Source organism: Sus scrofa, chromosome 13, assembly GCF_054392235.1.
Source record: "Sus scrofa isolate SSC_HxYL_T2T_F1_AM1 chromosome 13, Sscrofa_HxYL_maternal_Yorkshire_Landrace_v2.0, whole genome shotgun sequence".
In the NCBI taxonomy this organism is placed as follows: Eukaryota; Metazoa; Chordata; class Mammalia; order Artiodactyla; family Suidae; genus Sus; species Sus scrofa.
Genome location: NC_139395.1, coordinates 66139250 through 66162358, shown reverse-complemented (window position 1 = coordinate 66162358; position 23109 = coordinate 66139250). Strand labels below are relative to the sequence as shown.

General features: G+C 38.7%; 1 protein-coding gene across 15 annotated transcripts in view; it reads right to left on the bottom strand.

The window, feature by feature from the left end:
• Positions 1-23109, bottom strand: part of MITF (melanocyte inducing transcription factor) — a 243903-nt gene that overhangs the window by 98549 nt on the left and 122245 nt on the right. For 5 of the 15 annotated variants that reach the window (XM_021068588.2, XM_084987177.1, XM_084987178.1 and 2 more), the window contains exon 1: positions 10400-10524. In XM_021068588.2, coding sequence (XP_020924247.1) covers positions 10400-10455 — 56 coding nt within the window. In that variant the 5' untranslated portion in view covers positions 10456-10524. 15 annotated transcript variants of the gene reach the window in all.

Here is a 23109-nt window from a genome sequence, read left to right as displayed (position 1 = left end):
ACTAAACCTTTGTGCTGTAGCAAATGCAGCTGTGGAATAATCGCACTAATTAGCTACTCAAGACAAGCCATTGGCTGGGATACTGGGAGGGAAAAAATCCTTTCAATTAACAGTAAAGAATTCTTGAGACATCTTAAATTAAAATTACTCGTTATCAACCACACTAAGGCTAGGGACTTAGGAGTCAACAACAATATCATTTAAAGCATTTACTGAAATATCCTTTCAGGAGAAAAAAAAAGTACATCCTTATATGGTAGATCCATATAAATAAGTTAAAAGCCCGCTACAGAAAGTCTAGCAGAGCTCAGCTAATTGACAGTATTTTAATAAATCTCCCTCCCCCCAAAAAAAAGTGCAAAGGAAGAAAACAGTCACTTGAGTGCACACACTCCCTGCGGGATATTTCCTTGTTAAAGATGACTTGTATATTCTCAGCTTTACTTTCAATCTTTTTAACATCGCTTCCTCTAAAAAAATAATTGAATCAGCAGTTATCACTTTACAGAAAGGAATGAAGATATCTACACTTCAAAATGTTAGCAGGTCAAATGAGCATAATGTTTCAAACTCAAAATCCAGGTTTACGTGAGTACATTACAGGTGGCCAAAAGCTTAGTTTTAAAATGAGGGCCCGATACTTAAACCACTAATGATAGGCAAGAAGAATGTCCCAACATATTTAATTTGAAAAGCAAACTGAACTCATCCAGAGCCCAGGAAGCTCAATCTGCATTAGATAATCCTAATTCCATCAGTCTGATTCCTTTTAATCAGATTATGTAAAGGTCATTTATTCAACAAATAGTTATTGGGTGTTTCCTCTGGGCCAGCTGCTGGGAATACCTGGTTTCTAATCTGTTAAGAGTTGGAAAGCCAGGGTCATGTAATTTTTCCAAGATGCCTTAAAATTAAGTCAATTATCTAGACGATCTGATTCTAGCAAAGCTGTGCATCTCACAGTAAGAAATCACCTTTTGAAAGCCAACTGCAGGGCAGGAAAATGCCTTTACTGGCTGGCACTTACCAGAATCATAGAAGCCAAGCACACAACTTCCCTGAGATGTGAGAACCGATCAAGGGTGACTCAAGGAGGATGGCCATCAACTGGACACAAGTTCTCTAGTTCAGATACTGCTGAGCAGCCTGATCATGAATGAGCCACTCAACCCCTCTGAGAATCTCCAAAACCCACCCCCTAAATGTACTGCAGTGAATGAGTGAGCTAACATTAGCTAAGTTAAAGTGCTAAGCAGGGTGACTTAGAATACAGGCACTTACAGACCTGGGCTCCTACTTCATGGCTAAACTTACATTTTTAACCTTCAAAACCTCCCTCTTCTTTGTGTTGGTATAGGTATGTGGACCCATGCTGCAAATTATCTGGCATATTTCTAAATTCAAAAAGTTAATTTCACTGCCTTGATCAACCACTTAAATATATCAGAAATGCCAATCAATACCTTGCCATCCAAAGGACATCTACCTGACCTCTCCTCGCCTTTAACAGTAATGCCTGAAACTGACATGGAGAACAGACTTGTGGTGCAAGAGGGAGGGAGGAGGGAGTGAGATGGACTGGGAGTTTTGGGTTAATAGATGCATTTAGAATGGACAGACAGTAAGGTCCTACTGTATAGCACAGGGAACTACATCCAATCTCTTATAATAGAAAATAATTATAATACATATATATATATGTATGACTGAGTCACTTTTCTGTACAGGAGAAATTGGTTCAACACTGTACATCAATTATACTTTAATAAAAAATTAAAAAAAAAACAATGATGCCAACCCCCCTTCACCAGATATTAGGAATCAGACATCAATCTCTATACCATGATCATTCAAGATATGAATCTGGTTGTCAGTTTAAACTTCAGGTTCTAGGCTGAAGGAGCTGATAAACTTTCCTCTGCATTTCCTCTCTTCAATTCCTCAGGCAGACTGCAGCCCTGCCACCTACTAGCCAGTGACTGTGGCCAAATTAATCAATCTCTTTGAACTTTGGTTTTCCTAATTTATAGACTGTTTAATACATCTGCCTCTCAGCTTTATAGGGAGGATTAAAATTTGTAATAGATGTAAAAAGCTTAGCACAATAACCAGAACATAGGTCAGAGAAACTCAAATCAAGTTAAAAAATTAGTAGTAAAAAAAAAATAAATGAAACCATGAACATGCTCCTTTTTTAATCCATGGAAGCAAATTTTAATAAGCCTATATGCAAGTTTGAAGCATAGCATAGCAGATTTTTTGAAGGTTTAGGCAATCCCTATTTAATTCAGAGAATTTTAACAAGTTTTTAAGGGATGGAGAGAGAAGATAATTTACTATAATAATTTATTATAATACTCTCACACAAGATATAAAAGTCCTCACAGTTTCTTCCAGGAAGAGTTAATCTTCATGATAATCATTCAGTTGATAGAACTCAAAGCCTAGCATGTACCTGTACTGGATACAATGTAGTTATGTATAGGAAAGCACAATGGCTGACCTGCATACACAATGAAGACACAGGAAGGCATGATAATGAACCTCATGCACAGGAAAGGAAACTACTTCATGGATCTGTTAAGCTACTGGGGTTTCCAGATGCAAAAGGGTGGCTGCTACAAAACCAACTGAGGACCCTCTCTAAAATCAACCACTGTGGAAAACAGTATGCAGGTTCCTCATAAAACTAGAGAACTACCAAATGATCCAGGAATCCCTCTTCTGGGCATATATACAAATGAAACTTGTATTCAAAAAGATACATGCATCCCTATGTTCACTGCAGCACCATTCACAATAGCCAAGACAGTAAACAACCTAAATGTCCATTGACAGATGAAAGGCTTAAGATGTGGCATATATACACAATGGAATATTACTCAACCATAAAAAAGAACCAAACAATGCCATTGGCAGCAACATGGATGCATCTAGAGATTCTCATATTAAGTGAAGTAAATCAGAAAGAGAAAGACAAATATACCTTGATATCAGTTATATGTAGAATCCAAAATATGATATAGATGAACCTATCTACAGAACAGAAACAAAAAGCAAATACCTCTTGATATCACCTATATGTGGAATCTAAAACATGATATAGATGAACCTATCCACAGAACAGAAACAGACTCACAGACATGGAGAACAGATTTGTGGTTGCCAAGGGTGGGGGGATGGAGTGGGATGGATTGGGAGTTTCAGGTTAGTAAATGCAAACTATTACATTTAGAATGGATAAGCAATGAGGTCCTGCTGTACAGCACAAGGACTTATATGCAATCACTTGTGATAGAACATGATGGAAGATAATGAGAAAAGAGTGTATATACATGTATAACTGGGTCACTTTGCTGAACAGCAGAAATTGATAGAGCATTGCAAATAAACTATAATAAATGTTTTAAAAAATAAAAAAAATAGAAAGGGGGATAAAATAAATAAATAAAATCAAAATATCCAGATGCTATCGCTAGAAATTCTGACTTCAGGTGACATAAAGCCTAGGAAGCATGATGACTAAAAGGCTGGCTGCCACAAAACCAACTGAGGACCCTCTTTAAAATCAACCACTGTGGAAAACAGTATGCAGGTTCCTCATAAAACTAAACAGAAGAACTACCAAATGACCCAGCAATCCCACTCCTGGGCATATATACAAATGAAACTTATATGAATGAAATCACTCAGCAGCTGATTCTAAAGCCATGTTTAGAAACTAAAACACCCAAGATCACCCATTTGTGCAGTAGGAAAAACTGAGACATGAACCCACATCTTGGATTCTTCAATGAGAACACTTTTCTTCCACATCTGAGGAAACTCACATTCTATCTCCCTCTCCCAGAACCCTGACAAGAGCTGTGAAGAGTCCTTGTGATACTGAGCCCAACATGTTGAATGGAATGAAATGGAAAGGACTCCTCATTCCTGCCAAATGGCCTATAAAACCAAACAAACACATCTGTCCAAATACCACCAACGGATCCTTATGGTTACAACAGAGCTACTCCATCATTAAGCAAAAGAACCTACAGGCTCAGTCTATAAAAACTGCCCCAACCAGCTTGTTCTGTCAGCAAAAATAAATGTTTACGAGTCTTTAGAAAGTAAGCCCAAGTGCACAGATTGCTGAAATAAAAGTCAATAAATGGATTTATCTTTTTAAATGACAATCTGGGTATCTACTATTTCAGAAGGATCAGTCCTTCCATTATCTTAACCTTTCCATTGCTTCCAGAGTAATCACTTTGTAAGTGTAAGGATAACTTTTTAACTGTGTATGGTGGAAGCAAGTGACAATATATTTTCTTACTGCTACTTGCATATATGATATACACGTGAAATTATGGCATTTATGATATATGGCATATATGACATATATGATAAATACATATTTCACTTAAAATAAATGAGAATATAACCCATGTAAATGTGGAGGTACCAGAGTGCACAGCTTGGCTTTAAAAACCGAGATCTTGGATACATATGTGATAAATTCATCTGAGTAATAATAATAATAAAAAAAATCGAGATCTTGGAGTTCACGTCACGGCTCAGTGGTTAACCAATCTGACTAGTATCCATGAGGAGTTGGGTTTAATCCCTGGCCTTGCTCAGTGGGTTAAGGATCCTGAATTGCTGTGGCTGCGGCGTAGGCCAGCAGCTGTAGCTCCAATTAAACCCCTTGCCTGGGAACCCCCATATGCTGCAGATGTGGGCCTAAAAAGACAAAAAAAAAAAAAAAAAAAAAAAACACTGAGATCCTGAGGGCCTCAGTCATCACCAACCTTGGTTTAAGTGGTCAGGAAAAAAATGGAAATGTGCCAAACACCTAGTTTTGGGGTTAGTTTATTTGTTTTGGGTTTGTTTGTTTGTTTTGGGTAACATTACCAGATCTGACAATAAACACTATAGGCTTCAGGCACAAAGAGAATAAAAAGGCTTGCAAAGTGCAGCTTGTCTTTCTCCTCTTTTTCCTTCAATAAATATTTGAATGTTTTCCAAGGGCCAGGTTCTGCTAGACATAAGGAGAATGTCGAGTCCAAAGTGGACCATACACCTGTCCTCTGGAGCTCTTTACTTTGCAGAGTTCAAAAGGAGGAAAGCCTTTTAAAGAGCAAGAACCACCAGTTATATGCCAGTTAAAATCTGAAATCATTATTTTCAACACCTGGACCCCAGTTAGTGTGAAAAAAACAAAGACTCTCCATATCTGCTCAGAATTAATATTATTTAAACTAACCCTTCAATTAGTGCCAGTGAGGATAATCTCAATAATTGATTATATCAAAATCAAAGTGAAAATGAATGACTCCCAATACATCAGTATTTTTCCAAAGGGGGTACAAAAAATGATACCCTGGGGACACCAGAAGAAAAAAATAGAATTTATATAATTTTATCCATTAATTTTCTATTATAATTTTATCCATTAATTTTCTATTTATATAAAATTACCCATATAATTTTCTATTTTTATAAATATTGTAATTATAATATAATATTAGTACAGTGGCACATGTACATAATTTACAAGTATAATAAAAACATGTTCAGAACAATGTAAATCAACTATAACAGAAAAAAATAAAAACCTTTAAAAAAATGTTGAGAGAGTTTGTGAAAAAACCTTACTTTAACTAGAAGATATGACCAAAAATGTTTAACAGACCACTGTACTATTAGACCAATGTTCTTCCAGGAAATTTCATCATCCGATTTTTTTTTTTTTCTTTTTATAGCCACACCTGCAACATATGGCCCAGGCTGGGGGTCAAAACAGAGCTGCAGCTGCTGGCCTATGCCACATTAACACCAGCTCTGAGCCTCATCTGTGACCAATGCCACAGCTTGCAGCAATGCTGAATCCTTAACCCACCGAGGGAGGCCAGGGTTTGAACCTGCATCCTCACAGACACCATGTTGGGTTCTTAACCGCTGAGCACGACTCCCATCATCAGGTTTTTAAAAATTGCTTATTTTTACCCCTCCCAGAGAATTTCCCACTTCTATACATGCCAACCAAGAAAATGTCAATCTCTTACCAACAGATTTTTTCTACTAAGAATATGAGGGTGCCATTTCTAGGCTCAAAACTGTCTTCCATTTCCCACAGATGCCACTAAGGTTTTGCACACCCTTAACACTCAGTTCCCTTCAGAGAAATTATTTCAGACAGCCTAATATCAAACGGCTCTAAAGGAGATGAAGTTGCAGTGCCCCACACTCATGCTTCCAGACTCTCCTGTCAAGCTGCCTTTCACTAGACTACATTTCAGAATTCTTGTTTACACTGTCCAATGATGGAATCACATTCACATTGAGATGCTATGTTTTAAAAGGCTCTGAAAAATTCACCCCCTATAAGGTGCAAGTAATTTATATGGCATGACAAGATATCCCACGTAAGAGTATTTCAAAAGGAAGAACTTTTTATCCCAGAACTATGGCAATCTAATGACAGAATTCAGACATGAGTGTGAAAGTAATTTGGAAAAATCTTTTTAAAGACAGAAAGCCCTTCTATCCTTGCTCAAAAAATCACCCCAGTCCCAGGGCATTCTCTGTACACTTGTCTAGACAACATCACAACTTTTTTTTTGTCCAAAAAGTCTCAGAAGCCTTAGACTACCATCACTTAACAATTACTGCATGTCTAGGACATGCCAACCAAGAGGCGAAGTCTGCAATACTGCGTGGAAATCAAGACAAAAGTACCAATTATGATGTCAGGAGCAGTGAATCTGTGCACCTGTCATGGTTTAAGAGCCAGCCTTACAAACAGTGGTCATGATTTGTGGCGGTCACATGTTACTGATGCCTGCCCAACAACCTGTCCCACTTCTTTAACAAAGTACCCTGATTTCACCTTGAAAAAACAGCCTCCTCACTTTCAGTTCATGAGGTGGGTTATGGTGGTGCTACTAACTCCAGACACAGAAACACAACTGAGATTTGACCAATCAGCATCCCCATCAAATAGGCTTGTGCTCCAAGATGGTCCAGTAAGAGTCAGCCCTATGCCTTTGACTAGAACTACTGAGGTAAAAGATTTCTCTTTACACTAAGGTTTGGAAAGATGGTAGGATAGAAATATGGAACTTTCCTGAACCTAATTGAAAAGAAAGCCAAACTAGATAAAACAGAAATAAAAACTGAAAGAGGGAACAGAGGACTGAGAAGAAGGAAGAATGAAAGAGCCAGTGTTTAGAGGACACAGAACATCTGGATCAAACCATTCCTGAAGCTCTAATGACCTTGGACATTGGATACTGATTTACTAAGGACTCTCAATGTGCTTCTGTATACCAAAGCTCATTTTTGTGACATTTTAGAAAATATCATTTATTCAAAAAAAAAAAAAATCAAGGTTTCACCCTAAGATCTACAACTCAAACAATCTAGTATCCATTCTATTTTCTCCTTGTTTTGGCTGGTACAATGACACTTACAACATTTCCCAGCTTTCCAGGGGCTAAGATGGCTTCATGCCAAAGTTTTGCCAATGAGACTTAAGCAGAAAGGTCATGTGATACTTACAAAGATTCTCCCTAAAGAGATACCTGTCTTTGCACTTTGTGCCATCATGTCTCATGGAATTTATCTATAATGGCTACAGCCCCCACAGCCACTTTGAACCATGAGGATGAGGTCTAGACTTTAGGATAGAGCTGAAATTTTCCTGGCCCTTCAGGACTAGGTAGAGCCAGCTCCATGAGGGCAGATAATTTTATGTTTTACTCACATATAAATTCCTCAGCACCTAGAATAATACTTATCACATAGTAGGATGATATAAGCATCTATCTAATGAGTAAATTTAGTGTCTCCATCTTAACAAATTCCCCATCTCCTGAAATCAGATAATACTAAACCTCAGCGCTCAACAATCTTTAGTCAAACCATTTGCTTGAACCATCCAGTGACAGAGAACACATTTTTCCAAAAAGCTCTGAGCTCCAGAGACCTAATGAATTATCTTAATTTTGAGACAAACTTCCCCTCCACACTTTATGATTTCTCAAGTCAGAATAGATCATATAATCGATGGATATAACTAGTAGAGTATAACAGTCACTTTATAATCAATAGTGAAACTTCTACAAGGAAATGCATGCGACAGACAAATATTATGGCAATGGACTAATCATGGCCCCTCAAAAGCTCAAAGGAGTTATAGTTTGGATAATTCAGAAATCTGAGCATTGGAGAAACGCATTCAATTTGGCAAAGGAAGAAACATCTATTCATTCAGTATCTGTAATGAAAAATCCATAGAACAGAGAAAAACATAAGCCCTGGACCCGTAATACTTTGCTGAAATTTCAGCTCTATCATTTCTCAGCTCTATGACTTGGGCAGGATCTTTCTTTCATCTGCCCCAAACTCAATTGTGTCCTGTGCAAAATAGAAGTAGGAAAAAAGATCCTCTGTCATAGCTTGAGAACTGAATATGTCAATCAAGTAAGATTCCTAACAAACCATGGCCAACAAACCATGCGGACAATAAGTAAAAATTAGGCAATGGATTCTTCTGTGCTGTGCTTTAATTCCTGAATTCATATCCTCTGAGCCTCCTAAGAACTTGAAACCCATTAAAACTGACAAGTTATTTTCTAGGAAGCCAAATCTCTTACAATATTGCCTTCTGCTATAGTGTTTCTTTGCTTTCCTAGAGGAAAACCCAAAAGAAACAATTCATAGTGTACACCCTCCCTAAAATAACAGGCATAAAGAAGTCAATGGGCAACAAACAGCTCAGTAAACAATTTTGTCAAAGACGTGTCCTAAGAATTTCATTCTCAGGGTTTATAAGGGAAGCATGTTCCTATGGCAAGTACTGGAAAAAAAATACAAAATCAATTAAGCATAAGAAGTTGAAATTCAGAATTAATTTGTGGCATAACATTGTATATCAACTATACTTTAAGATAAAAAAAATCAAAAAATTTGAGTGTAAATTCAAGGATGACATCACTACTGTCCTTAAGCTGCATCAGAATAGTATGTTTTATCCATTCATGATATCCATTAATTTGCTTAAAATAATATTTTAAAAATTGCTCAGTTATCGAGGACATTCTTGTGGGGTATGAATCACAAAAAACAGCCATCATCTCCTTAACTATTATCTGATTTACAAAGTAGAAATTTATAACATTTCTAACATGATGACATTTCAAGTATCTAATTATGCATATTCTTCATAAAATGCTCTATCATTTTAGATATGAGTAATTAAACTGTTTAAATGACACATACAATGAAAAAAATCTCAAACACAGCAAAAACAGAGTAAGAAATTAGAAATCACTTTAAGAACTACTAAAATCTTTTAAAGATGTATTTACTGAACATTAGGAAGCTTCACCACACGTAAATCTCTGAGAATTTTATTTTTTTTAAGAATCAAATTCTAAAAATAGTTCTGCCACATTTAGTATTTTTCCATTATTCTTGCCATCTTTAAACACACCTTCACAAGCTGCTGAACATAATGCTTTTCTGACTTAATCAGAACCTCTCTCATGACCCAGGAACGTTCAGTAAATAATTATTAAGCTCCAGAGGTGGCTTTTGCTTAAGTTGATTTGCTTGAATGCCTATTCACTTAGGGATACAGCTTTTAGTATTGTTTTCTAATCTTATCACCTAACACTGAAAGTAAATGTTGAAGGAGGGGGGGTGGGGGATGGGGGGAGCTATCATCCATTTACCATTTCTCCATTTTAGCATTTCTTTGAAAGTGTTGATTTGAAAGTTGTTCTACATTTCTATGCCAGATAGATGATTCTGATGTTTGGATGTTTTGTTTTCCTTTCAAAGAGGAAAAAAAAAAAATCAATATACAGAAATGCTAATGAGACGTTTATTAATGCAACTGTCACTATTCCACAGCCAGGGAGAAGGATAAAAAAGGAGAAAGCAAAAATCCAAAGCATTTGCAATGGGGCAATTTTGACAAATGTCACTAAGCACACTCGTTTTCCTGAAGAAAACCCTCTTTAATTCATCACAAAGCTGGGCTACAGTCTACCTGGTACTCATAAATCAAGCTCTGTTCTCACTCAGATTTTCCAAGCAGTCCTTTTTAGGCATTATTAATTTAAGACCAACATTCTATTTTAAACAAAAAGGCAGGGCTAATGGGGCTAACATTTCTATTCCCCCCAACAAATTAGCTGTTATCCTTGTCAGAGCCACCTACAAGAGCTTACAGCTGAAGCCGATTAAAGCCACAGCCACAGACTAACAGTTCCAGTATTTTTTAACTCCCAATAAAACCTTCCCTTTCTCTGTCCTCCCCTTAAAAAACAAAAACAAAAACAAAAAGCAAAAGCACAACTCCCATTAAGTGGCCCTGGGATTATTTCCAGAATAAAACTTCACTTACAGATACAAGCTTTCAAAGGAACAGGGCATGAACATCTGAACTCTAAGCGCCTCCATCTTTTTTTTCCTTTAAGGTGTTCTGCAAGCCCTTGGCGAAGAGTGAAAGTCAAAGTTAGTTCTGGCACTGGCTGTGTCACTAGGGGTGGCTCCTGATAAGGCCCTGGAAACTCCAATCCAAACACAGCTCGTGCTACAACGGTGCCTGGTGTCTGTCTGCAATGGCAGACCTGTTTAATCCAGTACCTACTGTACCTGCAGGACAAAAAACGCTGCCTCACCCTGCAAAGGGGGCTAGGCGAGGACCCAGGCACTGCCAGAAATCCAACCCAGCAGCCTGGGCGACACCTCAGTATGCTTACTTAGCCCTCCTGAGCGCAGGGACCAGCAGCGGGGGCTTGCAGCAGCTGCATGTTGTTAGAGGTTGTGAAAGCACAGGTAATTTCACCTACCAGTAAATTTTTAACACTTAGAGGAACTACCTAATCTAGGAGGCTTATGGGATGGCTTGTACCCCTTCGCAACTGGGGAGTTCTCCGGCCTCAGGTCCCCACACACCTCTAGCTGCTTTGCATCCGTGTACTGGCATTTTTGGAATTGGAGCCTGATTGCTTACATGCTCTCCTGCTGACAGCCTAGAGATCCCAAAGGCATTCCTTACCCTCAGACACTATCTCTTGTGGCATCTTTAGGCCATACCTCTATGTATTCTTAGGCTGTCACCCAACTAAATCCTAAACACACTGATATACAACAAGAAAAAAAGACAATAACATGTTCTCAAAAGACAGTTTAAAAATTATGACATAATAACACTGATATTATCAAATACTGATGCAGCTCCTACAGACACAGCACAACAAAGCTGCCCGGCAGAGTTAAGAAAACATGCCTGTTTCTCTCCCCATACAATGCAAAGGTCAGAACAAAGACAACTGACATGGACTAGCTGTGCCCCCTGGGCAATTTACTTCACCTCTCTGTGCCTAAGAGCCTGTCTCCAAAGTAAATGGTTGGAATGCAATGCAATCTCTATAAGCTATTCTCAACTTCAAAATTCACACTGTAATGAATTTTTTTAAAATTTCCCTTTAATAAGAGAAAATACCTAGGCAGGACTCTCAGGCAAACTATTTCTGACTCTGTTTATTCTTTGTTCATGTTTCATTCATTTTTCTTTTGTTGAATACATACAGATGGAACACCTACTATATCCCAGGCACTGTGTAAATTCTTGGAGTTTACAGTCTAGTGTATTAAATGATCACTCAAATAAATAATGAGATTGTGATAACTGCTACAAGGATCTGGGAAAGCTTAAAATGCAAGGGACAGAAAAGGCTTGACTTAGGCAGGGACCTCTGGGCTTAGATGTGACTGGAGGTAGTAGGTAGAGGGTCCAGGTATGGAGGGGGTGTGGGAGAAGAGTCTTCTGAACAGTCTTAACAATATTCACAAGAATCCTGAGATGGGGAGTTAAAAGGGAAGATCCACTGCGGCTGGAGGAGAGAGAAAGGGAAACCAGGGCATTTCTGAGACTAAAGCACTGGCTAGAACACGACTGTCAGGATCTTGGAAGCCAAGGAAGGGTCACTGATTCTGTTCTAAGATGATCAGGGAAACCACTGGAAGGTTGGAGGCAGGAAAGTGATGGTCTCAGATTTGAATTTTTAGAAAGGTCCCTCTGGCTGCTATATTGAGAACCACTTAGAGGAGAAGCAAAGATTGGCCACTGCAATAGTCCTGGTAGGAGGTGATGATTCTTTACTGGGGGTGGGGGTGGGGGTGGGAGTGAGGCAAGAAGGGACAAAGTGGGGAGAAGTGGGTAAAAGTAGGTAGATTACTTGTAAAAACCTAAAGACCAATTAATAGAAAACATGGGGGTGGGGGGAATCCAGGTCCCTGATGCAGTAACTGCAATCATTAACAATAGTTATTGAGTACTTTGTATGTACAGGGTATTGTGCAGGGAACTAGAGTAAACAGATGACTACAATGCTTGACTATTTTCCTTACTAACCTACTTCACACCTCTCTTCTCCTGCCTCTAGCACAGAACAGCATAAAAATCGAGAGCATAGGGCTCTAATGTAAACTTACTCAGGTTCAAATCCCAATCACTTACCCATTCTGTGACCTTGTGCAAATTTACTAAATTCCATGCCCCAGTTTCTCCACCTGAGAAAGGGGAAATTATAAATGGTGATGCCAGGAGTTACTGCTAGAACTGAAGGAGACAGTATATGGAATGCATATGGCACAGTGTCTATGACACAGAGTAAGCTTTCAATTAAAAAACAGCTCTTATGATTATGATTGTGGTCAGAACTGTCTATCTTGGATGCACGCTGGCCAATCTAGAGAACCAGTGGAAATGCAACAAAGTGGAAAAAAAAAAAAAAGATAAAGAAATTGGAAGATCAAAGAAAATAGGGAGAATAGGAAATGACTATATCAGGACCGCTAAGGGATTATGTTTTGAAAGACCAAGCTGTACTCTCTCCCGCCTTGGACACTATCTGAAGCTGCATTAAGTTACAAGGTACCCGGTAAGTTTTAGAACTGAAACCCTGATTTATTACATGCTTACACATAGGGAAAATCTGTATCCTCTGCGGACTCTCAAGTGTTGACCATGAAACCAATGGTATCAATTCCAGCCATTCCAGCAGGAACACAATGTGGTGCCAAATGCTCCCCTGGCACATTCAGCCAATGACATCACCTGATATTTTGTCCTGGACAATCTACCATCCCAAGAAGGCTATCCATTGACCATTTATGTAAGTGTTTAAATAAGATTACCTTTAAGGGGCATGTGTTCAACCTCTTCATGGCACTTCAGAAATATCTATCTTTTACTAGTGTTCTTGGGGAATCTTCCAAAACATAGCAATGAAATAACCCACCAACAAATGGAATAAAGTTTGACTTACACATCTGAAACCATCTACAAAATTCACAAAACATCACATACATTTCTGCAATACTGCCTCTCAAATAATCATGTAATTATTCAACAAGTATCTTCTAAGGAAAGGGAAGTATGTCTGTTTGGTTTAGCATTGTATCCCTAGAACCTAGTAGAATAAACAGTCCAAAGGTGATGTTCAATAAGTATGTTTAAAATTAATTAATCTATAATATGTAAGCAACTCTCTTGTTCACACCTGTACTTCTCAGATGTGTATCCTAAGTGCATATACATATATAAATGTACATGTATACACACACACTCACACACCCATATATACAAAAACCTTAAAATTTAAACACACACTAAGAATTGGTAGCAGAGAAAAAGGAAAAATAATATTTTTTACAATGTAACAATGAACAGAGAACAAAAACACTATCTGTACTCTAATACATTTCAAATCTTAATTACTACTCCTTGACCCAAATTCCAGCAAATCAACTAGACTCATCAGAATTTTTACTGACCTTTTTTCAAAGACACCCTTAACTAAAATGGAACTTAAAACTATCAAACACCCAAGTGACAGCCAACTTTTTCTCTTTTTTTTTTCCTTTTTTTTTTTTTTTTTTTTTTTTTAACTAAATTTGGGCCTTGCAATCTTTCTGGAAGGAAAAATTCAATCACCATGTCAAACAAGTTAGAGAAGAGATAAGAGGTTTTACTTATCCTGTCTGAAACTCAGCTGAAGAAAAGTAGAGCCACTGTTTCATCACAGTCAGAATTCTTATTTTATTTGGATATCAAATGTTTTACTGCCCCCAAAGCACATCATTTTCTTCTATCTTTTCTTTTCATAGTCATTGCTCTTCTCAGCGAACTCAAACATATGAGGACTTACTATGTGCCAAGTACCACAGTGACCCAGGAAATACCTTCTACATACACTTTAGGAAGCATTTACCCAGCCTTCAAATGTTTCATTAGGATCCCAGCCCATGGTACCAAACCTGTATTCCTATCAGAAGCAGCTGGGGACCCTTCTCCTCACTCCATCTCCTTAAAATCAACACAGGAGTATTTTAAAAAATGAACGTCAAAAATCTTTCCCCAAACAAATAATTGAATGAGACTCTCCAAGGGTATGGTTTTAAATTCCATATTTTTAAAGAGTCTCACAAAAAACCAATGTGAAGTCAGGCCTGGGAACCACTACTGTATAACATATTATAATATGTATAACCATATGTAATATAGTGTACATAAATAATGTCCCCCAAAGTAGCAGGAAAACACCCAAGAATGAAGGCTCCCTTTATTTGTTAAAAAAGTCTTTCCTTGTACAGTTTGATTTTTAAAGGTATCCACCTGGAATTACTACGACTATGCTTTGAATGCTGAGTGAAAGCCTTACAATGAGGTAATTAATGAATATCATGAAAGTGGTTAAGAAACTCAAAAAGTATCCTCCAGAGTACCCTTCTTTTCCATATCCCCTCTTTTCCCCAAGTGCCAGTTTGCTCACGTTCTGGGAAATGTCAGATGCTACCAAAAGGCCTTTCCACTTAACAGGTATGGATGCACCGAGCTTCTGAGAGAAGCTCCATGGGGAAGACAAAGTGGAAGATGCAAGAGGCTCTGCCCAAGTTCACCTACGGAAGCCTCTGGGAAGACTGGGTTGGAAGGACAGAAGAACAGCTCAGAGAACTCCTTTCCAGGGCTGGCTTCCCCCCCGCCCCTCCCCGGCCCCTTTCAGATGACCTCTCACACATTTCCCGTTTCTTCCCCAGGGAGGGCGTTCCTGCCCAATCCTACCTAAAGCATCAACACACACTCCTACTATTTGCTCTCTCGGCAAATATTTGTTTCTTTATTTTATAGACCTCAATCCAACTTATAATCATTTTATTTGCTTGTTTAACTGTCTTTCACCCTTGAAGGCAGGGTTCTTTGTATTTATTTCATTCTCGGCACCTGACATAGAGTAAGTGCTCAATAAATATTTGCTAGATGGATGGATGGATGGACGGAAGGAAGGCGGGAGGAACGGAGGTAGGGAGGAAGGGTGACAAGATGAAAAAAGATCAGGTAAGGGAGGAGCTCGGAAATACAATTTGATGATGGCATTGAATTATAAAGGAAGTCTGCTGGCATAAGTGGAACTCACAATCATATACTTTTCATTTAGAAGCTTGTATTCACTGAACACAACTCACCTTCATGGATAAAATACTAGGATACAAAATTGCAAGGAACTGGCCCAGGAGTTCTAATTTGAAACCCTCACAGCAGGACCGAGGGAAATTTTTAATGACTACCCATCTGCAGAAATAACTGTTCAGTACCAGTCAATCACGTTTATCTCTTTCACCCTGTTTCTATTTTTTTCAAGTACCAAGAAAAGATTCTCCTGTAATGATGATGGTACAGGGTCTTCTGAAAGACTGCTCACTGTACCTGCTTCACAAAGAAGTCCCTTAAGGCTGGAAAGGAAAATGGAGAAGAGATCAAGATGACCCCAGGTAAACTTGATCTAGGCTCATTGTTGACATTATGAAAAAATGGCTTAGATGCTTATACAAATATGTACAGAAAAATTAGTTTTTTAAAAACTGTTTAGAAAACCCTGTCCTTAGAATACAAATATCTGCAACCTCTCAGATGTTGTATGAAGTAGATTTTTAAGCAATGAATGAAAGGGAGTAATGTATGAAATCATACCTTGGTCTTTCGTGTAATATAATCATCAGTAAGAGAGATGAGTTCCTTACTTTGAGCTGTCTGATATTATCTCTGTTAGAGTTCGCTCCAAAAGAAAGACTTGCTCTGCATGAAGGGCAATTCAGAGGCTGTTTCTTTGTTATCTATAACTGGCAGTGAGGTATTTGCAATAAGCAGACCACAAGCTACCAAATACGCCAAGTTCATGAGACAACACAAACGTGAGGAGGGAAACACTGACTGAGATTATGCCACTTTGATGGCATTTGCTTAAACGAGAAATTTAGTCAAAATGCAATTACTTTTCCTATCTAGGTAAATAAACAGGAAAAGATAAGGCTGTTGTCATTGAAGGAAGGCAGGGAGGGGGGTGGCGGGGGCAGGCAAAGTTACTCACAGTAGGACTTTACAAGCCAAATCTTCCACTTCAGGATTTTAAAATCATGGTGTTCCTCTCAATTTAGTGATTAACTCCTAACTTATTTTAAAAGAAAAATGTGGTAGTTCCCATCATGGCGCAGTGGTTAACGAATCTGACTAGGAACCATGAGGTTGCAGGTTCAATCCCTGGCCTTGCTCAGTGGGTTAAGGATCTGGTGTTGCTGTGAGCTGCGGTGTAGGTTGCAGATGCAGCTCGGATCCAGTGTTGCTGTGGCTCTGGCGTAGGCCAGTGGCTATGGCTCTGATTCGATCCCTAGCCTGGGAACCTCCACATGCCGTGGGAGCGGCCCTAGAAAAGGCAAAAAGACCAAAAAAAAAGAAAAATGTGGACTTCTGTTTTACCATATTATTATTTTTTTTTTCTTTTTAGCGCTACACCTGAGGCATATGAAAGTTCCTGGGCTGGGGTTGAATCAGAGCTACAGCTGCCAGTCTACACCACAGTCACAACAACGCAGAGTCTGCGACCTATACCAAAGCTCACGGCAATGCTGGATTCTTAACCCACTGAGCGAGGCCAGGGATCAAACCTGCAACCACAAGGATACTAATCGGGTTCATTATTGCTGAGCCATGACAGAAATTCCCAGAAACTGATTTTTTAAGCGATTAAGATTGAAGAACAAATAACCACATGAGAATGGAAGCTGGAAGGTATAATCCCATCATCATCAACAAAGACATCAGTTTCACCCTTCTTCCAAGCAAGAGTCAAGATATTAAAATACTTTAAAGCAAAAGGATATTCAGCTATTAGAAGTGGCCTCCACAGAACACCTTAGCTAAAGTCCCGGCAACTAAGACAGGTGAATCCATCCTTCCCCAGCTTTCATTTCTGAGTGGCCTAGCAGAATATATCAGCAGCTCAAAGAAACAGCCCATCCCTTATGGTCCAAGAGGGGACTGGAAAAAGGATGGTCAAGAAGAAAGGGATACTTTGCCAGTCAGACTTTTTATTTCATCCATGTAAAGTCAGTATTTGATTTCCAAAAACTGAGCTGAAGGCAGAGATAGACCGTCTCCTGCGGACAGTCACAATGCTACGGCAGAAGTGTTGTCAGGTGTGAGAACTCTATAAACTGTACGTGTGGTAAAAGCCAGGGCAGTGGCTACAGCCTGTGGGCAGCGCACATCTGCAAGGTTCACTATTTTATAAATAAGTGAAGAGCTGTTTAGTCTCTCTTACAGGTATAAACTGAGCATTGTTTTTCAACTGGAGACAGCACAGTGTGGTGGTGTGCTGTAGACACACATGTACCCCGTGCACTATGTTTACCTCATAGCTTTACTGTGGGCAACTCAGTATGAGTTTATGAGTTTATGAGTCTTAGGATCTGCATCTGTAAAATGGAGATATTTCTATTACCTATTTAATAGGTTAATATGATTAAATGAGGCAAGGTATGTAAAGTACATAGCACAGTGCCTGCAAAAAACAGGACTCGATCCATGTTATACAAGGAAACAGGACGCTTTCAGGACACTGTAAGGCATCAGAAGTCAGCCCTTAGAGCCTCAAAGAACTTCAGGTTGTAGGACAAAAGTTATTTTCAGGAGATGAAACTGCAAATGCTTTGTAAACATGGTATTGGGAGTTCCCATTGTGGTGCAGCAGAAACGAATCTGACTAGTATCCAACATGCAGGATGGATCTGTGGCCTCTCCCTGTGGGTTAAGGATCTGCCACTGCCATGAGCTGTGGTGTAGGTCACAGATGTGGCTGGCATCCTGCACTGCTGTGGCTGTGGTGTAGGCAGGCAGGTGTAGCTCCAGATGGATGCGTAGTCTGGGAACTTCCATATGCCGGGGAGGCAGGGGTGGGGGTCGGAAAAAAAAAAAAACACGCCCACACTAAAAGGCAAAAAAAAAAAAACCCCAAAAAACAAACAAAAAACCCATGGTATTTGAAGAGGCTGTGCAGACTGACAACAAATGTCAGCTCAAGAAAGGTCTAGAGATATTTGTGAATATCATATTCATTCATAATGAATAACTAAAAACTAAGATGTTGATGGGGATCTGTAACTCATGATAGTGGACAACCACCAATGCCTTTTCAATGGTTATCTTGGCTAGGGACAAAATTTCTAGCCCAGAGAATCTTCACCTCTGACTCAATGTGTCAATTGTGTTTTTAATTTGTATTTTTACTATGTGTATGGACTGAGAAGTCAAGCAGGAAATAATGTGTTTAAATAAGCAAAACTGTAACAAATCAAACTTCTTTGTATTCCAAAGATCACCATCTGTTCAATTTGTCAAAAGTCAAATTTCCCAAACTTCTAAAGCATCTCAATACTCACTCTTATGCTAATGACATCCTGCTTCAGTTATGCTGAGCAAAGAGGGTTTGAAATGAGAAAAATAATATTTGCACAGAATTCCTTCCTGTCTGTTGATTAAATCCAATCAGTCATAATAAACTCAGTACACATTAGTGTTCTGTATCTAATTTACACTCTGGGGAGTCTTGCCTATAATCAAAGTGTATATTCATGTTGATAGTAAAGTGATAAGATAACCAATATTTTAAAGTAATAGCCTGTGTAATTTCAAGTAATACTGCTATAAAATGACATAAAGGAAAAATTAAACCTTTGCATGAAGAAATTAAGTTACGTGTCCTTAAAAAAAATAGTGCCTAACATAAATACCTGATTCTTTGACATTTATCAAGTATTTTTTTTTAACTGTCAGGTATTACTGATGAAGCTAGTGACAGAAATGTAGAAAATAATCACCATTCCAAGTGAAGCTTATTCAGCTCCTAATAGCAGCAAATAACACTGGCTCATTGAGATATGGACAAAATACTGAATAAAAAATAGAAAAATTAAGATATTCTTATTAAAAATGATTCATTCAATAAATATTTATTGAGCACCCACTTTGTCCTAGGAAATGCTCAACATGTTGTAGGTACATCAATGATAAACCATGGACCTTAGTTTCTTCTGTTGTTGTTTTGGCTGTGCCTACTGCACGCAGAAGTTCTCAGGCCAGGGATCAAACCCAGCCACAGAAGTGACAACGCCAGAACCTGCTGAGCCACCCACCAGGGAATTCCATCCATGGCCCTTAGTTTCTGAAGAGAAAGATGTTTGGGAGAACTCTGCATGTTCAAATCATCCATTAATTTAAATAGATGATTTGGAAATTATGTGATCTGAGATCTTTTTTTTTTTCCTTTTTTAGGGCCCCACCTGCAACATATGGAAGTTCCTAGGCTAGGGGTAGAATCAGAGCTATAGCTGCCAGCCTACACCACCGCCACAGCAAGATGGGATCCCACTGAGGGAGGCCAGGGATCGAACCCGCATGCTCACAGATACCTGCTGACCACAGCAGGAACTCCCTGGATCTGCAATCTTTAAGCACCATCTGCAATGATATTCCTATTAACAAGGATGTTTGCTGTCTAACACTGGATCAAGAATCAACGTGCTTTCATTTCCTAGTGAGCCAAGCAGGAAATCTGAAAATATGAAAAAATAATGAGATCATGTCTCTGCCTCATTTTTTTTAAAAAAGGGAGGACAGGGGAGAGAAGACAGAGAATTAGTCACGTCATCACACTGATAACTGTACCTTTTATTTGCTTATCACACCTCATGTTTATTTATTCTCTTTATTTAAATAAAGAAACAGGGACAGGGAGTGAAATGAGTGAAGTCCAGATGTTGATGAGCTGTAGATCTGGGGTTTGGAGCCCCAGAGCCCACACACCTCTCACTATGGTTCTCTACTGCAAATCTCTGTGAGCCATTCAACAATCGCAAAAGCAAACAAATTCTAAAATTAGAACCTTGCACTGGAGCCACCTCTTTGGTTGTCTGTTCCCTGCACCCCATGCTAGAGTCTGAATTCCATGAAGGCATAAACCATGTCTGTCTAGTTCACCTCTTCATTCTTTGACTAGGCCCAATTCCAGACCCAAAGAAGTCAATAACTATTTGTCAATGGGTTAAATGATTAATCAATTGACCATGGTACTTTTTATGGTCATTTCTAACTATGATCTACCTTTAAAAAAAAAAAACAGGAATGAAGCAGGCTTCCCTGAATATTTATACCAAGCAGGGGTTAAATTAATAGCATTCACTAGAAACATAAAGAAACACACAATGTTTGTCCTCAAATAATTTAATCTAGTCGGCAAAGAATGAGAAATGAGATCTCTGCACAATTTCTATTTGTTAATGGAAGTGCTCAGAAAAGGAAGAATTATTCAAAAAGACTTTCGAGGGGAAACAAGGCCTTTGGAGTTTGGGGGAGCCTGACAAACTTCCTTTGGCAAACACGGTAAATCTTGGGTGAAATTTCTCAAAATGTGGGCTACGGAATGATCTTCAGTGGAGACACACAGACTCCACATTAAATAACCATGGAATTACACTGAGAGAAAGGCCCCTTCAAATTTCTTTCATCCCAGGAAAAGTCTCTGTTTGATGCTAATATGTCTTCAATCTAGCAACACTTGCCCTTTGTAACAAAAAAGGCTCAGATCCCAGACTCAGGCCCTTCTAGATAACACACCTAGTAAGGATTCTAGTAATAATTTTCTCTCAGTTTCATCATATTTTTTTTAAGGACATATCTGTCATCGCCATTACAGCATTTTCTTTAAAGTACGTTATTATCAGCTCTATTGTTTGACTTTTCAGATACCTAAAGGCAAAACGGCCTATAACTGAAAATCTTGGTTCTTTTGCTGACCAAAAGGCTTACAGGCATGTGGCCTTGCAGTAGCCAGTTAAATTCTGATCCTCAGTTTCTGGCAGAAACTCTGTAAAATAAAGACATTCTGTGTGCTCAGTTTAATACACTGAGCTATTGTGAGAATCAGTTGGAAAAACTTCTACGAAAACATCTTTACAGGAGTTCCTGTCATGTTTCAGTGGTTAATGAATCCGACTAGTATCCTTGAGGATTTGGGTTCAATCCCTGGCCTTGCTCAGTGGGTTAAGGATCTGGCATTGCCATGAGTTGTGGTGTAGGTCACAGACGTGGCTCAGATCCCACGTTGTTGTGGCTGTGGCTGTGGCTGTGTCTGTGGCTAGCAGCTACAGTTCTGATTCGACCCCTAGCCTGGGAACCTCCATATACCACGGATGCAGCCCTAAAAAAAAAAAAAAAAAAACTTTACAAATTATTAGACCTTATATTTGTAGATGCTATAACACATAACAGATTCCCTTACAAGTATATATGCTTTTATATTATATTTATATGTTAGCTTTACAAACTAGTATAATTAGTATACATTAACTTTATTTTTCTTCCTTTTTTTTAATTAAAGTGTAAGAGTTCCTATTGTTGCTCAGTGGTTAAAATACCAACATGAGGACATAAGTTTAATCCCTGGCTTCACTCAGTGGCTTAAGGATCTGGCATTGCCTCAAGGTGTGCTGTAGGTTTCAGATGTGGCTCGGATCTGGTGTTGCCATGGCTGTGGTGTAGGCTGGCAGCTGCAGCTCTGATTCAACTTCTAGCCTGGGAACTTCCATATGCCACAGGTGCGGCCCTAAAAAGAAAAACAACAAAACCAAAAATACTGAGTATAGTTCCCTGTGCTATACAGCAGGTCCTTGTTATCTATTTTATATATAGTAGTTTATATCTATTAATCCCAACCTCCTAAATTATCCCTCCCCGCCTCTCTTCCCCCGCTTGGTAACCATAAGATTATTTTCTAGGGCTGTGAGTCTCTTTCTGTTTTGAAAATTTGGGAACCTTGATTGAGGGGAATGAAGAATGTGCCGGAATCCTTCCGTGGAAACAAGATTAAACACAGCCCAGAAATAGTGGCTACTCTACTTCAGTGAGAAGCTAACAGCTACAAAGAATTCCAGTCTGATAAAGAAAATCATGTAGGGCAGTGAAATCATAGCACAGAGGTCCAGCCCTAATCGCTTCCTAACTGTGGAAAATGAGCAGGACTCTCAGATATGATTCTATACAGGAAGAGTAGGGGCCAAGCCAAGTGGGACTGAGAATATCACAATGCAAGTGACACACCACATTTCTTGATAGCACCTGTAAATAAGACTTTAATCGGGAAAAAAAAAAAGCCAAGGCTGTTAGAACAAAATGTCAGGCAGGCCTGATGTTGATGTTTCAATGTATAATGACCTCTCCACTCATGCTGTGAAGGTCACTTCAGCCTTTGTTACCTCCTGGGGCACAAATATAGCTTAGAGTCCAGTTTTGTTTTGTTTTCCTAATTTCATAATGAAGTACCAAAGGAGATTCCTAGTAGAGAGCTGATTTTTTTCCCCTAGCTGTATAATACTTTCACACACTAGATGGAGCCAAGTTTATAATGCTTTTGCGTTGGACGTGAAAAAAAAAAAAATCCATATACAAAGTTATAGGAGAGCTGTGTGCCACCTAAATATATTTTAATTTTTGAAGATCAAAATTTTAAAGATCAAAAGTTCCCATTGTTTTACCACTATGCATGTTTTCTTTCATCCCTACGCCCAAATTAATATCAAATGATCAATAATACTTAAAAAGATGTACTTGAAAGACGTTCATCTTACAGCACATTTAATTTCGGTCTATTAACATGTACTTAGAGTTTTTTTTAAACTGACAATTTCCAAAAAATTTTATTTTCCTCTGCTGTGGGA